At 37.7% G+C, this 16,161-nt stretch overlaps 1 protein-coding gene across 5 annotated transcripts in view; it reads left to right on the forward strand.

Annotated features, from left to right (window-relative positions):
- Window positions 1-16,161, forward strand: part of LOC132156721 (golgin subfamily A member 4-like) — a 37,886-nt gene that overhangs the window by 17,744 nt on the left and 3,981 nt on the right. For 4 of the 5 annotated variants that reach the window (XM_059565700.1, XM_059565702.1, XM_059565704.1 and 1 more), the window contains exons 11-21: window positions 573-720; window positions 802-980; window positions 2,012-2,110; window positions 2,225-2,380; window positions 2,557-6,563; window positions 6,663-6,784; window positions 8,366-8,496; window positions 8,949-9,035; window positions 11,342-11,359; window positions 11,938-12,006; window positions 13,078-13,153. In XM_059565700.1, the coding sequence (XP_059421683.1) occupies window positions 573-720; window positions 802-980; window positions 2,012-2,110; window positions 2,225-2,380; window positions 2,557-6,563; window positions 6,663-6,784; window positions 8,366-8,496; window positions 8,949-9,035; window positions 11,342-11,359; window positions 11,938-12,006; window positions 13,078-13,153 (5,092 nt within the window). Of the gene's footprint in view, window positions 1-572; window positions 721-801; window positions 981-2,011; window positions 2,111-2,224; window positions 2,381-2,556; window positions 6,564-6,662; window positions 6,785-8,365; window positions 8,497-8,948; window positions 9,060-11,341; window positions 11,360-11,937; window positions 12,007-13,077; window positions 13,154-16,161 lie in introns of all 5 variants that reach the window. The other variant, XM_059565701.1, reaches the window with a different exon arrangement.

Consider the following 16,161-nt stretch of genomic DNA (forward strand, 5'->3'; position numbering starts at 1 on the left):
ATTGTTGCAATATATTAGTTATTTTTGAAAAATTTAATTTATATGTTTTTGTACATAATGTATAAATGTAATTTTTCAATAATAATATGTAACATTCCAATAACTATATGTACTTTAACATAAATTGAAACAATATATTTCTATATTTTATTTTTATTTGTCATTTATTCATCTTTAAATGTCATCTAAGCTAGATTTATGTGAAATATGAGTTCATGTTGTGTTTAGCCTTTGGCCTTTACTCTGCAGGATAGAGATCATTGCCTCTTGGGTCATTGTATGGAATGCAAGCATATGTCAGAAACAATTAGAGGTGCGTCCTCAAGCTGAGCACAGAACCTGCTGTAAGGAACAGGAACCTGGTTTGCAGGAACCACATTTGTGCTAGATACTATTTGGACGTAATCAGTAGTGGATTTCAGAATTTGAAAAATTAACCGCAATATTGCGCATTCGAGATTTCGTTTTTCAGAGGCCAAAATATGATCATATTGACTGAAAATCTAAGATGAGTGCATTGAATTTTTTTATGAACTGCCCCTTTAATGCTCACCTATTGCATTATTTTGAAGGGAATGGTCATTGCTGAAACCAAGCGTCAGATGCACGAGACTTTAGAGATGAAGGAAGAGGAGATTGCTCAGCTGCGCTCCAGACTCCAGCAGACCCTCGCTCAGAAAGACGAGCTGCAGGAGCAGAAAGAGAAATCAGAGAAAGCAGGTGAGTTAGACTGTCTCCTCTCTCTGTTCTCATCCCTTCTGTCTACTTGACCTAAATGCACTTTATTTGACTCTTTCCCAGCATTTGAAGAGCTGGAGCGAGCTCTAGGTGTGGCTCAGCGGGCGGAGGAGGCGCGCCGTCAGCTGCAGGTGAGCGTTGAGGAGCAGGTGAAACAGGTGGAGAAGGCCAGCGAGGAAGAGAGGAGAAGCTTGCAACAGGAGCTAACCAGGGTCAAACAGGAAGTGGTCACCATTATGAAGGTGTGTGTGAAAAAATAATAGGGTCAGAAAAAGGGTGGAAAGGTACATTTGGACTGTTTGTGCCACAGAAAACTATAAAAGACCTTTCCCATATTGATAAAACATCTGTTGCTGTGTCATGCATATTTCATTAGTTTTTTAACTTCTCAGCATCGGTATTGTTTGAGAGCTACATCCTGTTAAAAATTGGATGGTCTTGCGGAGATGCTTTAATTTTTACACTAGGATCAAGAATATTCAATCTTGTTGTGTTGCGTTTTGATATGCTGCTTTTGCTTTTTCTCTGTCCCCATTTGCACTTGACCTGCTTAAAGTTATTTTGCCTGGAGAAGCCATCAGTTCACTCACAGTGTCACATTCATCCTGAGATTTGTCTGGATGAGCGGTTAAACCTTCATGACTGCACAGTTCCCATGAAACCTGTGTGTTTTTATGGATCTGCACACCTTTAGTCTCTTCCTTTGTGTATTGGAGTATCATTCATTAGGTAAAAGGCAGTAGTAAATCAAAATTGACCAAATTGATGCCACATTTACAGCCCACCATTCTGCCTGCATGTATTTTTGACAAAGAAATTCAGCTCTGTTTCATTCATCAGGTGTCATAATCCTTGCCATAACTAAGACGCATGAATTATGTCTCTTTTTCCCTTGCCAATAATTCATAGAAGAGTGACATTTGGAGTCATCTGATTATTTTGCCAAAGCATGATGCGTTGGGGAATAGTTAACTTAGATATTTCCAATTCTTATGATGAAACTTTTGAGCTTGTCCATGAGAAAATGTTAAATATACTTTGAATGCAATGTGAGATTAACACTTTTTTTTTTTTTTTAAATATTAAGTTCTGTTGTCATTTATTATTGATTTTTTTCCCCTATAACTGGGTAACATAAGACAAAAACTTCACAAAATGGTCTAAATGGACTGGAAAGACTGTTTTGCTTCGTATACATTAGTGTATCAGTATTTTAAAATGTCCATCAAATCTGACAAATGTTAATATTTTGTCACGATTTCTTTCTTTTCAGAAATCCTCAGAGGACAGGATAGCAGAAATGGAGCGGTTACATTCAGAGGCTTTGGCTAACAAAGAACAGGAACTGAGTGCCCAGATCAAACAAGCTGTGGTATGCCCTAGTTTTCATTTCTGTTGTAACTTATGATTAGTTAATGCAAATATTAGCTATTTGGATGTAGGTGTTTCCTAAGCTGTTTGCACCATTACTCTTTATTTGTCTCAGGAGCAGTGTCGTGAGGAATTGTTGAGGTCGGCACAGGAAAGAGAACAGCAGGCGTCTCTCGCTCTGGAAGAGGCAGAGCTGCAAAGAGCTGCAATTCAGACTGAAGGAGAGAACAAAGCCAAGGAACTACTGCTAGAGTTGGAGTCGACCAGAACAGTGAGTTTATTTGCCACCTTATCTTAGGATGGATCGGCAGGATATCCTTAATGTAGTTGAATAACCAAATTACCTATTATATTTGAAGCCAGCATGAATGAGAGTTTGAATGAAAGCAATGCCATATCTCAGCACTGTACATATCTTAAAATGTTCTTTTTTTCCTCTCTTTACAGAGAATCCAAGAACTTGAGAGTTGTCTAGGTAGCTCTGAGAAGGATTCCGCCAAGTCGGATGAACTCTCTGCGCAACTGGAAGAGCACAGAAAGAAACATGAGGCTGAAATAGCTGCTCTAGAAGAAGCACATAAGCAAGAGCTAGAAAAGACAAAGACAGTGGAGATAACAGCCCTTACCCAGCAGCATGATGCTGCTTTGGAGGAGCTTGTGCAGAAACATAAAGCAGAAATTGAATCTATACTGAAAGACAAGGAGGAACAGTTCCATTCCCATGTGGAAGACATGAACAAAAAGATGCTTGATAAACTGAGTGACAAACAAACCGAGATTGAGACCCTGTCTTCTGAGCTTAGTGAGGTACTGAATAGTAAACAGCAGTTAGAAGAAAGACTGTCCACTGTGGAGACCACCAGTGAAACCACAAGACAAGAGTTTGAAGACAGACTCAAGGAAGAACAAGTAAAATATCAGGCTGAGATTGAAGCTGTGAAACAGAAAGAACAGTCGTTTGCAGAGGTGGAGAAAATGCTGAAAGAAGAGATGAATCAGCTGAAGATTATGTTGGAGGAGAAGGAAAAAGCACTAGAGGAGCATGTGCTTAAAGAAATGACTTTGCAAGAAGGAAGTGTGCAGTTGGAGGAGCTTCGACTCAGGGAACAGTCAAATAAAGAGGCCCTTGAGAAATCAAGATCTCAGATAGGCACACTTACAGAAGAACTCCAGCAAACCAAGAATCAAGTGAAAGATTTTGAGCAAACCCTTGAGGCAATGCGTAATGATAGTCAGGAGAAAGAAGTGTGTCTTGAACAAAAGACAAGTGAACTTCAGGAATTTATGCAGAAGATGGAGCAAGTCAAGAGAGATCTATTGGAAAAAGAAAATTTGCATGCAGCTACCTGCAATAAAATGCAAGAAGAGCAAAACCGATTGACAAAGCAGCTGGATGACCAGAAGAGTTCTCACGAGAAGAAACTTGAGAACATTAGGAAAGACATGGATTGCAAGATGAAATCCCAGGAAAATAAGATGGAGAAATTAAGACAGAAACACAAAGAAGCACAGGACAAGTTGAAGAAGCAGCTTCAGGATCAAGAGGAGAATGCCAAAATGGAGTTATCTAAGAAAGCCCAAGAGATAGAACTGAAAGAACAGCAACTAAAGGAGAAGATCCTTGAGATGGCGCAAGCAAGTTCTGAGGGCCTCAGCACCACCATGTCTGATTTGGAGGCCAATCACAAAGAACACTTGGACAAGCTTCAGCTGACTCATAAACAGGAGCAGGAAGATCTTATTCGTCGCTGGCAGGAGAAACTTAACCAGAATGAGGAGGAGTTGCAGGAAACACATGCGCAGTCTTTGCAAGAAAAAGCCCAAGAGTTGGAGGAGATCTCTCAGCTGCTTTCGGCCAGCAGGGAAGAAAAGGAACAGGTTATGAAAGACATCCAGAACCTCAGGGAGGAGCTTGCCATGAGGGAAACCACTGTGCATAAACTACAGACAGAGCTCAGGGAGGCTGCAAGCAAGCTGGAAAGTTTATCTGAAGGGGAGGGTTTACTTAAAAGACAAGCCGAATCCATGGAAAAGAATCTGAACCAGGCCTTGAATGAAAGAAGCCTTTTGCAGGACGAGCTGAGAAAGGCTGAGGAAACTAGTAAGGAGAGATTGCAGAGTATATCTGAAGAGTTGGTAAACACCCAACAAAAGCTGAATATGCTTGAAATGTCCAAGTGTAAAGAGGGTGAAGATCTCCAGAGGAAACTTGAAGAAAAAACTGCTGAACTCCAAAATAAAGAAAAAGAGTTCCAGACACAGTTGTGTGCCATCACAAAAGAATTGAAGCAGTGTTGTCAGGAAGCCCAGGCTAAGTTAGATGGGTTCTCTATTGACCTGTGTAAGAAAGTTGAGGAACGTGTTGGGGAGTTACAACGCCGGGTCGTAGATCATCTGAATAAGGTCACATATCTAAGAAATATTATCATGATGAAGGACAACAGAATTAGCACTTTAGAGAAAGAACTTCAGCAGGCTTTGGATGAGAACCATAATCTAAAGAGCTCTCTTGATGAAGTGACACTTCAGTTAAGTTCAAGTTCAGAGACTCTTAAAGCCTTACAGATCGAAAGGGAGTCTCTGCAAACCGATGCAGATAATCGCTCCCAGGTACTTTCTGAGAAACACCTTCAAATGCAGCAGCTCCATGAGGAAAAAGAACACATATCAGAAAATCTCAAAGCAAATGTTTTGCAACTAAGCAAACTAGAATCTGTCATAAATGACTTGAAGACCCAGTTAGCTAGTAGCATAACTGAGAAAGAGCAAGCCATATCTCTGCTGAATCAGCAGCACAGTGAGGACAAGGAAAGAGTAACATGCCAGATGGGGGAGACGGTGGAAAGGCTAGAAAAAGAGAAGACCTCGCTTCAAGAGCAGGTAGACTCACTCAGGAATAAGTTCTCTGAGCTGAAAAAGAAGTTCAGTCAGAATCACATCACTGTTAAATCTCTTCAAGATAAAGTTGCAGACATGGAGAGGCAGATTGCGAAGAAGGACGGACAACTTCAGATGCTCACTGCCAGCATTGACAATCACTCCATTACCAAGTCCGAGATGGACCAGGCTCTTAATGAGAAAGAACAGAGGGTTCATGCCTTGACCTCAGAGCTAGAAAGCTGCTCAAAAAAAGTTTGTGATCTGGAGGAGCAGCTAGAGTTGCGGACAAAAGAGAGGGAACAACTCGCAGCTGATTTGCAGCAGCACCTTACTATTAGGGAGAATGAAAAGATTGAGTTTATGAAGCAGGTGCAGGAAGCTCAGGACCAAAGCTCTCAAAATGGTGCCCTAATGCAGAAAACTGAGCAAAGTCTTCAGTCTTTGAGGAAAGACGTTGAAACTGCCAAGCAGGAACTGGAATCCCAGCGGAACGACTTTGAGAGGGAGAAGACTGATATCCTGAGGGCGAATGAAGAGGCTGTGAAGGCAGCACAAGAAAAGGCATCCGCTGAAACGGCTGGTAAAGTAGCTGAGTTGAAGAGGAAGGCAGAGCAAAAGATCGGCATGATTCGTAAACAGTTGACGTCACAAATTGAGGAAAAGGAGAAGGCTATCAACGCCTTGCAGACACAGTTGGAAGGCATGAAGCAAAGCCATAATGAAAAAGAACAACGTATAAAGGCTCTAGAGGAAATTGAGAGGACAATGGAGGAGGCCACTGCAAAATTGAAGGAAGATCATGCAAAACATCAACAAGAATTGCAGAAGAAAGAAAACGAGGAAAAACAGGCCTCTCTGCAAAACTTAAAAGATATCTATGAAGAGAAGCTTGCTGCTCTTCATAAAGACTTTTCTGAAAAAAAGGAGCAATCTGCTACTGCTGCTATAGAAGCTTCTTCAAGACTTGGAGAGCTTGAAACCAAACTCTCAGAATCTAATGAGCAGATTGCAAACTACCAAACTGAGGTAAGTCGCCTTAAAGCAGACCTGCTTGAACAGTCAACTCGAGTGCAGGAGCTGCAGCAGACTTGCTTGAATCTTCAAGAACAGATCAAGGAGAAACAGATTGATGAAGTTAAGAAGGAACATGTTTCTGTGCAAATGTCCAGCAGTAGATTGGGAATGGAGCCTACAGCGTTAGTGGCCAAGGAAAACATGGATGCTATCAGGAACCAAGATGATTGGACAAGTCAAAAGGACTTGTTGGTGAAAGAATATGAGGAGAAACTCCAAGATTTGCAGCAGAGGTTACAAGAGAAAGAAAATGAGCTAAAAGCACAACAGAGTTCACCTCAAGAAAATGGCGAGACTGTTAATGAGTGCCTAATCAACAATACAAACACCTCAGAGAATGATCTTCAGAGAAAGCTGGTAGAGGCTGAGAACGAGAAGCAGAAGCTCCACAAAGATTTCACCAGACTACAGAAAGACCTTCGGTCTCTAAAGAAAGAGCATGAGAAGGAGCTGGAATTCCTGAAGAAGGAAATGGCTGAGGAGACCGAGAAGAAGCTGAAGTAAGATTTTTGTGACAATTTTAAAGACCGTTTGTAAATAAGGATGCATATTTTATGCTACAATATTGTTATCAGGGTTCACATGGTTGATCTTTTCAGGATTGAAATGGAAGATATGGAATTGAAACACAATTCTGCTCTTAAGCAGTTAATGAGGGAGTTTAATACTCAGATGGCCCTGAAAGAAAAGGAACTGGAAGGTTCTGTGAAGGAAACCATTGGTAAGAGGAACATGTAACTTATTTCCTAGAGTCGTCCTAGAACTATTTTCAGGCTTTACTAGGCGTGGGCGATATACCGAACTATGGAATTTTAACTATCGTCTCTATCGTGGTTTCACGATCCAATGACATTGCTGTGCTATGTGGTCACAAAAACGTTTACACACATTTTAAGCATTACAGTTTAAAAACAAGTGATTTTAAGCCGTTGAAATGCAATCAGCAGTGAAAGAGAACTAATTTCGCTATATGCATGTGATCTCTGAGTGGCACATGCATGAGAACACGGTGCTCATAGAGCATTGGTTTATTGATAAGACTTATTTTTGCCAATTTATAGGCATTGAACAGTTAAATACACACACTTGTATGTGTCAAAATTAGGGCTGGGCAAATAATTGAATGCGATTTTCATGCGCATCTCATCAGTAAAGCCGGTTCTGTGATTAGTAGTAAATTTCCAGCACGTGCTTTCAGAAGCACGAAGCGGCATTTAATAAACAGAGCCGTAGTTCACTGACTGGTCTTAAATGAAAGCAAACAGCTGAGAAAGATGGTATATTGGATCTGGGCAGCTCTTAAAGTGACACCTGTCTAATATTCCTTCTGTCTGTCATTCATGTGTATCAAGCAACAAAAGAGAGAAAATCTCTCACTGCTCTTGACTAAATCACTTTTGTAACTTTAAAAATAATAAATATATATTCAATTACACACTCTTAAGAATACTCGTTGTTTTTATACATTTAATTTATACAATGTGTTGCACTGCTTTTTTTCTATTGGTTGTAATCAAATTCTTATTTAATTGCTGACTATCTACTTGTCATCAGTGAGTTAGAAAAAATATTTTCTTAGTTTTTCGTCATATTGATACTGATGGCAAGAATTCTGAAATTAAAAAAAAAAAAAAAAAAAAAGAAGTGATGTAAGATTTTGGTCATATCGCCCACCCTAGGCTCTACAGTACAAATATATTGTTTATTGCTCATGCATGGTAGTTCTGTTTTCTGGACACTGCTATGATGGCTATAATACCATGGCATGGCGTTCTTTGGAGTGGAATGCAGTGTAATTGTATGTATTAGGTCGTTTAGATATATTTAAAGGAATAGCTCATCCAAAAGTGAAAAATTGGCAGCATTGGTCCATATTTATTTATTTTATTTTTGTATTAAAGGAGCATTGTGAACATTCTGTTTGACATTTTGTTGTGTTCAATGGAACAAAGAAAATCATATTGCTTTTGGAGCAATGTGAGGACGTATAAGGCAGAATTTTCACATTGGAATGAAGTACTCCTTTGAGTAAAACAAAAATATTGTTAAAAATACTGAATAAGATCAAGTACAAAATTCTTGGAAAGCACTGTGGACATGAAAAAACTGTGTTTTCATAGTTCACATTTGCTGATTTACTGGCCTCAGGAAATATGAAATTTGAAATTCATGATTGGTTTACCATGTGTTTTCAATCCTGCCATTTAATGCATCCAGTCTGGAAATGAGTGGTTTACACTCAGTGGTTGTAACTTCATGGTGACCTTCTTACTGTACTTTCCCGTTTATTATTTCCACACAGAGAAAGCTCAGGGTGTTGAAGCTGAGCTTATAACTATAGAACGAGATGAAGTCAGTCAGCTTCAGAAAACAATTGCTCAGAAGGAAGAAGACCTGAACAGAATGGTTCAGCGTTACGAACAGGTCCTTCAGGTACGGCAAAATAATGTGAAACTGTATCTTTTGAATGTAATTGTGAGTTAATGACCAGCAGATGTATTATACATTCAACTTTATAGAAAGTCACAGGAAGAGGAAGAATTTACTGAGGAGTTTATCGCTTTTGCTAAAAATTCCCCCACATAAAATCAGTAAGTTCAGGTTTCAGCTAATAGTTTGTGTATCATCAGGAAACACTTACCTCAGTCAACTAGCACCTCAGACTCTCCCTAGAACTGTAGGGAATGATGCAGGCCTTATGCTGCTTACTTCCATCCTGACAGAGAAGTATGCTAACTATTTGTGATAGGATTATTTCTGTATCATATAGATCTAATTGTTTTAAGATCCAAGTTTATGACCTGAAAATGAATACAGTATGGCAGCACTGTAAAATGATTTGGACAGAAAGTGCACGTTTGCTCAAGAGTTTGTTCTCCCTGTAGAGTCGTGAGGTGGAGATGGGCGACCGCGTGTGGGAGGTGCAGAAGGAGTTAGAGGAGCTACAGCAGAGGAGTCTCAGCGGTCCTCAGGTACAGTCACTGTTTACACACCATGTCCTGCTGGGAGCCATTCATTTTTGTTTTTAAATGGATATGCATTCAAATTAGAGTTGTTATTTTTATGCAAATAGAATTCTTAAAAAAAATTTCCAATTAAACATACTATCCGATTTATTTATTTTTTTAATTCAAATTATTTTTAGGTTTATATCATATATAGTGGTATGTTAGAGTATATATGTTAATTAATTTATTTTAAAAAAAGCCTTTAAAGTTGTCCAAATGATTTCTTAGCAATGCATATTACTAATCAAAAACTAAGTTTTGATATATTTACAGTAGGAAATTTACAAAACATCTTAATGGAACATGATCTTTACTTAATATCCTAATGATTTTTGGCATAAAAGAAAAATCGATAATTTTGACCCATACAATGTATTTTTGGCTATCGCTACAAATATACCCCAGAGACTCAAGACTGCTTTTGTGTTCCAGGGCCACATATATATAATATAAAGTATTTTTCTTTATTTTAAATAAAAGAGTACATTTGATAAAAAAACTGAAAGACATAATTAAAGTAATAAATCTTATGACTTTATTTCTCTATCTTTGTCATCAGCTTGAAGCATTAGTGTTAGCTCAAGTTATACTTCATGTTTGTTGAGCTTCATCAATAAATCTAACATACAAATAAATATTATATTTAAATAAAATATTTATTTCCAATAAATATGATATATATATATATATTATTATTATTATTATTATTATAATTTTTTTTTTTGCATGAATAACTTTGTAGTGTTCCTCATTTGTAAGATAAAAGTATCTGGTTAATAAATGAATATAAATGTAAATCGCAGAATCAAAATGTTGAAATGTCAAATCAGGTGAATGTGTTGCCAGCACTGTTGGGAACTTTACTTTAAAAAAGTAATTAGTTATAGTTACTCACTACTTGTTCCAAAAAGTAACTGAAGAGTTAGTAACTGAATTACTCTATAATAAAAGTAACTCGTTACCAGGGAAAGTAACTATTTGCGTTACTGTTTAAAAAAAAAAAAGTTGCTATATGTCAAAGAATTTGTATTTTTTTAGCAGTTTTAACAAGTCAGTTGAAATGAGTAGAACAGCAGGTGTTCAACATAACTTTCGATATTTATTCGCGTCAACAGACAGCAAGAGTTTTATCCTGCACTTCAAGTATTATCTTTGTAAGAAAATGGTTTTTGGCCACTAGCTTTGTAGATGCGTGTGTCGTTGTGAGATGCTTCATTAAATTAGAGTTGCTTACAACGGATGTTGACAAAGTCTTCGCTCCTGGACATAATGTACACATTACATGCACGTTCTTGCCTTTGACCACAATGAATTTGAAGTAGTGCTTATATCTCCACCTTGAACATGCCAACTTTTCATCGTATTGCTCCTGACTCGACATCTCTGCTGCTGCTACGAAGCTGTTGCGTGTGTGTGTGTGTGTGGCACCGTTGGCGCGTGTGTTGGCATGTGTGTAAACACACTGGCTTTGATTGGCTAGCATGAAACACATGACTCTGCCTTAGCCAATCATAATGGCTTATCTCGTTATTAACCCACCTCCTCACACGCTGTTTGAGCCAGGGTTGTGTTCGGATTATACAGTTTATTCAATCAATGCATAGTAACGCACCGCATTTAACGTCCAGTAATGTTAACGGCGTTGTAACGACAGGAAAAGTAATTAGTTAGATTACCCCGTTACTGAAAAAATAACGTTGTTACCTAACGCCGTTCTTTTAAACGCCGTTATTCCAAACACTGGTTGCCAGTGATAAATTTAATGATATTAACATAAGAAGTTAACATGGACAGCCAAGTCTTACAAGGGGCTGTCTTAGACTGTAGTCACATAATAGACTTCATTTTCAGACTTTAAATTGCAGTATAATAGTCTCAATCCAGAATAGAAAAAAGGAATGAATTTCCTGAAAAGGCTTGGAATGCGTCCCTGAGAAAGAGGCCTTAAACAGACAGTCTCTGTTCTCAATTAACCCCTCAGAGAGCATCCTGAGAGGTTAGATTTATGCCATGGTGGCGCTCTCAGGCGAGCACTGCATGCTTGGAAAGAGGCAAAAAGTTGAGCCTTGTTCAGGATAAAGTGGTCCTCGTGTGTGTTCGGTGCGGTTACAAAGCGCTCTCTCACTGTGCACCTCTGGAGCCCATGCTGCATTTTTGCAATCTGATGTCACAAGTCTGTGGGCAAACGCAACTCAGAAAAAAAATTTTGTATGTTAATATTTGCATAATAATGCAGTTATGTGACCTGCCGATTCTGTTTTGTGTTTCAGGGTCTTGAAGAGCTAAAGGTAGGTTTTATTTCCTTTTATTTTTCTGATATTCCCATCAATTGGTGTAATGACTGTTCAATATTATGATTTTTTCAGTAAGAAATTCATACTGTTATTCAGTAATGATGCATTAAATTGATCTTAAAGAGATTTATAATGTTACAGAAGATATTTCAAATAAATGCTATGCTTTTATTCATCACAAAAATCACAGTCCATAAAAATGGTGCACAACTGCTTTCAACACTGATAATAGTAATAAGAAATGTTTTCTTATGAGTGTCAAATCAGCATATTAGAAAGATTTCTGAAAGATTGTGTGACACTGAAAACTGGAGTAATCGTGCTGAAAAATCAGCTCTGCTTCACAAAAATAAATTACATTTTTAAAATATATTCAAATAGTAAATAGCTATTTCAAATTGTACAAAATATTTAACAATTTTACTGGTTTTACTGTATTTTTGATCAAATAAATGCAGCTTTAATGAGCAGAAGAGACTAACGCAAAGTTAAAAAAGAGTTTTGTTCCTCAAGATGTTGCTCTCACTTTCCACTTGTTTATATTTTTGACCCCTTTTTCTTTGTTCATTAAGGTTCAGCTTGCAGAAAAGACAACCATGTTGAGCGAGGCCAGGCTAAAAGAGCAGGAATACCACGACAGGGTAAGTTACACAAGACAGAGAGCTTAGCTTGTTGGGTGTCTGAACCACTAAACTGCTAACTAGCTATAATAATTGTCAGTTTAACTAACTTCAGCTTGCTCAGCAGGATTCTCATGCTTGACATGAACAAGAAAACTGACCATAGTAGAAGCTAGAAATGCTTGTGTGTTTGCATGCTTGCACATAGTATGTTTTAGGCCTAAGAAGTGTTAGCAAATGGCAAAACTTAAGTAGCACACAAAATACAAAATAGAAGGCAATGAGAGGAGCGTTTACCAACAGTCACTTTCCCAGAGCTCCTGCACTCCTCCAGCTGTGTAAAACCGAAATAAGATTAGATTCATTACACCGCACATCTGTTTACTCTTATTTCACCCTTACAAACAGTTACAGCAGTGTTCATGCTGTTACTCTCGCCCCACACAAACGCAAACTCACACGGGGAGGCACAAACTGGATGTGCCTTTATTGTTATAACCCGGCTTCACCCTGAGCCATATGTTGCTAGTGAAGGGGGAGTTTACAGAAAATCCTAACCTAATTCGATGTTACTTATCAGAAATGACTGGCCTTTTAAAAATTGCTCAAATCTCTCATCATGCTGTATTATCAGCAAATCTTGGATTCAATATTTTTACCATCTTGTTTTCTTTACATTAGCACAGGTTTCGAAACGGTTTGATTGATTGTCGGTTTCACTGATCTGATTACAAAACCTGTGCTAATTGAAAGAAAACCAGTTGATAAAAAGATTGAATTCAATATTTGGTGTTAATATTAGCATAATTAGAAATTTATAAGCAGATTCGTTTTTTTGTTTTTGACCACAAGTGTAATTTTTGCGAAGTCGTTTTATCCTGTGTGAGCAAAGACAATTAGTTTTAGTTGGTTTAACTAGCATTTTCAGGAAAGAAAAAAAAAATCCTCTACAGTCTGCTAAATGCATTAATGTAAAATGTATTATGCATATTTCCTCTTATGTAATTTCTAAAACTTTTATACATATATAAACACCAACTTGAGTTCTTTAAGATCAGTTTTGCACTACATATGTCTATTCTTTATTTTCAGATTCATGCACTAGAAGATAAACTAAGACGCTCCCATAAAGCCACAGTGGTGACTCACCTGGGAAGCTCATATAGAGGTAAATAACCGTTAACATTTTCTTTAAAGATGGATTTTGAATGGTATATCGTCTAGCTATGGTCATGCAGAACAATGTTTCTAAAGCCAGCTTTTATCCAGATGTCATTTACTGTCTTATTTATCTGTTTGTAATATGAATTTGGGGGTTTTAGCCACCTAGTGACAGTAAAATGCTTGTCAAGTATCTCCTGTCACTCCCAGAGGTTAATGAATGATGTGGCACACTGACCTTTGGCAGATAAACCTCACCTTCACTCTCACTAGCTCCGAGCGATCAGTCATCACAGGAGAGCCGTGCTTTTACACCCTGCTATCAATCACACACATATGCAGAGCTTAAACATATGGGCAGCTAGAGGAGAAAATCTGCCCCTCCATAGCCCTTCCCTGCTGGTGTAATAAAGAGCTCATCTCTGAAGCTAATGCTTTTCACAGACTGCATTTCTCCCCAGTTCCCACGAACGACCCCAGATTCAGACGGCCGTCTCAAAGATCTGCTGTGTCTTTTATACTTGCATTGTTAAAGACAAGAGCAGTGTCAACATCAGCATCAAAACAACACCTTTTGAGTTACGGGTGTGAACATGCAGACTCCATTTTTATTTTTAGGTATTTTTAGTTATTTAAGAACAATATAAAATTAAATTGTAAAGCGTAAAATAAAGCGATTTGCCTTGTTTTTAAACATTCACTATTGTTTTAGAAAGAAAAAACTTTTCATCAAGGATGCATAAAATTGTGACTTTAAAGACATTTACAATTTTACAAAAGATTTCAAATAAATGCTGTTCTTTTGAACTTTTTATTCATCAAAGAATCTTGAAAAATAACATTTATCAGTATCTACAAAAATATGAATCAGCACAACTGGTTTTACCTCTGATCATGTTTCTTGAGCAGAAAATCAACATATTAAAATGATTTCTGAAGGATCATGTGACACTGAAGACTGCAGTAATGATGCTGAAAATTCAGCGCTGCATCACAGGAATAAATTACATTTTAAAATGTCTTCAAATAGACAACTGTTACTTGAAACTGTAATAATATCCCAAAATATTACTTGAACATTAAAAGACAGAAACCTTGAAAGACTTGACTGGAATCTCAATTTCATCACAATTTGACATGAACAAGTTACTAAAATTAAAAAGAAACCCCAGTAAGCACAAAATTCATAATGCGTACATAATTATCGGTTTTGTCCTTTGTGCCATTCTAGTTAAATTGACAATCTTATTGGATAAATCTTTTTTTTTCACAGATATTGTTGCAATGCTTTCTGCAGTTGCTTAATCTACAAAATATACTTGCAATGCTGAATTTGTCTTCATGTTGGGAGTGTGTCTTTGATGCCTCACAATGCTATCTAGTTAGGTGGCTCACTAGGTTAAGGACAGGAGCCAGCCTCTCTCTGCCCATAAACCACATTAATAATCCTTCTGAATATATTTCCAGATGACTTTGTCCTTTGAAGATATCTCCATCTTTGACATGAAGCTAAGCAATCCGTCTTCATACACAAACAAACCCATCCGTTTCTCCTCTGTTCTTCAGCTTATCTGTGTGGCCTCTACATTAAAGGGACAGTAGTTTATGAAGTCTTTTAGACCTTCTGACTGCCTCCCAAAAATTAATCATTATTCGTTCATAAGAGACAGGAAATGCCACATAAACAACCTGTATTTAATTATATGTTTGATAGAGTACTGAAATGATTCATGGTGGTGCTTTGTTTTCTCTGCATTGATTTCTGTATTATTAATGGAGTTTAAGCATGTGCTAATGGCGGTTGTAAACCAGTCCCTCTGTATCATTCAAACTGCATTGTTCTGGAGATGAGACCGATCGTTGTTGGCCCAGCTGGGCTGATCTGGGGTCAGTTGGACAGGTCGGGTTATTTATTACCCCCTCATTTCTCCATGCTTCCTGATCAAAGGCCTGTTTGTGTTCAGCGACACCTTGAGTTCCAGCTCTCTCCGTCAAGCACTCAGCTCTGGTTAAATGGGCTTTCCAGAGAGACACGGCTCCTGCTAATTGCCAGTCCTTCACATGTTTAATGAAGCAGGACGGCTGACTGATCGGTTGTACCTCCTTTGCTGTTTGTGCACGCTAGATACTGTAATGCAAAAGTCAGTTTCACTTAAAAAAACAAATTGGTTAATCCTTACATCACTTCCATGAGATGTTACTGAAGATTTACTGCACATCTGGGGCGCTTGTGATGCTTATGATGTGTACCACATGTGCGTATTGTTTTTAGCAAGAGCATGTACACTATTGTTCAAAGGTTTGGGGTCGGTAAGATTGTGTAAATGTTTTTGATAGAACCCACTTCTGCTCGCTCACCAAGGCTGGATTTATTTGATTGAAAATGCAGTACAATTTAAAATATTATTACAGTTTAAAATACTAGTTTTATATTTTAATTTATTTGAAAATGTAATTTATTCCTGTGATCAAAGCAGAACTTCTTCAGTGTCACGGGATCCTTCAGAAATCATTCTGATTCATATGCTGATTTGCTGCTCAAGAAACATTCTTATTATCATCAATGTTAAAAACCGTTGTGCTGCTTTTTTGGGGAAATCCATGATACAATTTTTAGGATTCTTTGCTTTATAAAAAGTTAAATAGAACAGCATTGATTCGAAATGATCATAACATGTCTTTATTGTCATTTTTGATCCGTTCAGTGCATTCTTGCTGAATAAAAGTATTCATTTCTTAAAAGAAAAGAAACCTTTTTATGCAAAAAAAGTGTTTTTGTCATTTATCATGTCCATCTAATGCATCACTTTTCATGAGGTACAAAATTGTGTTCTTCTCCCCAATTAACACACAAACAGTTGTGTTTTTTTTATGTGATGAGTTGGGTGTAGTGGTTGAGCTGGGCTGGTTAATGTTGTGTTGTTCTCTTCACGTCATGTTTTCCATGGTATCAACAGCACAGAAACCTGCCCCGCCCATCGCCAGCTTTATGACTTGCTTTTTCTTTTTTAAACT

Source organism: Carassius carassius, chromosome 14 (assembly GCF_963082965.1).
Source record: "Carassius carassius chromosome 14, fCarCar2.1, whole genome shotgun sequence".
Lineage (NCBI taxonomy): Eukaryota > Metazoa > Chordata > Actinopteri > Cypriniformes > Cyprinidae > Carassius > Carassius carassius.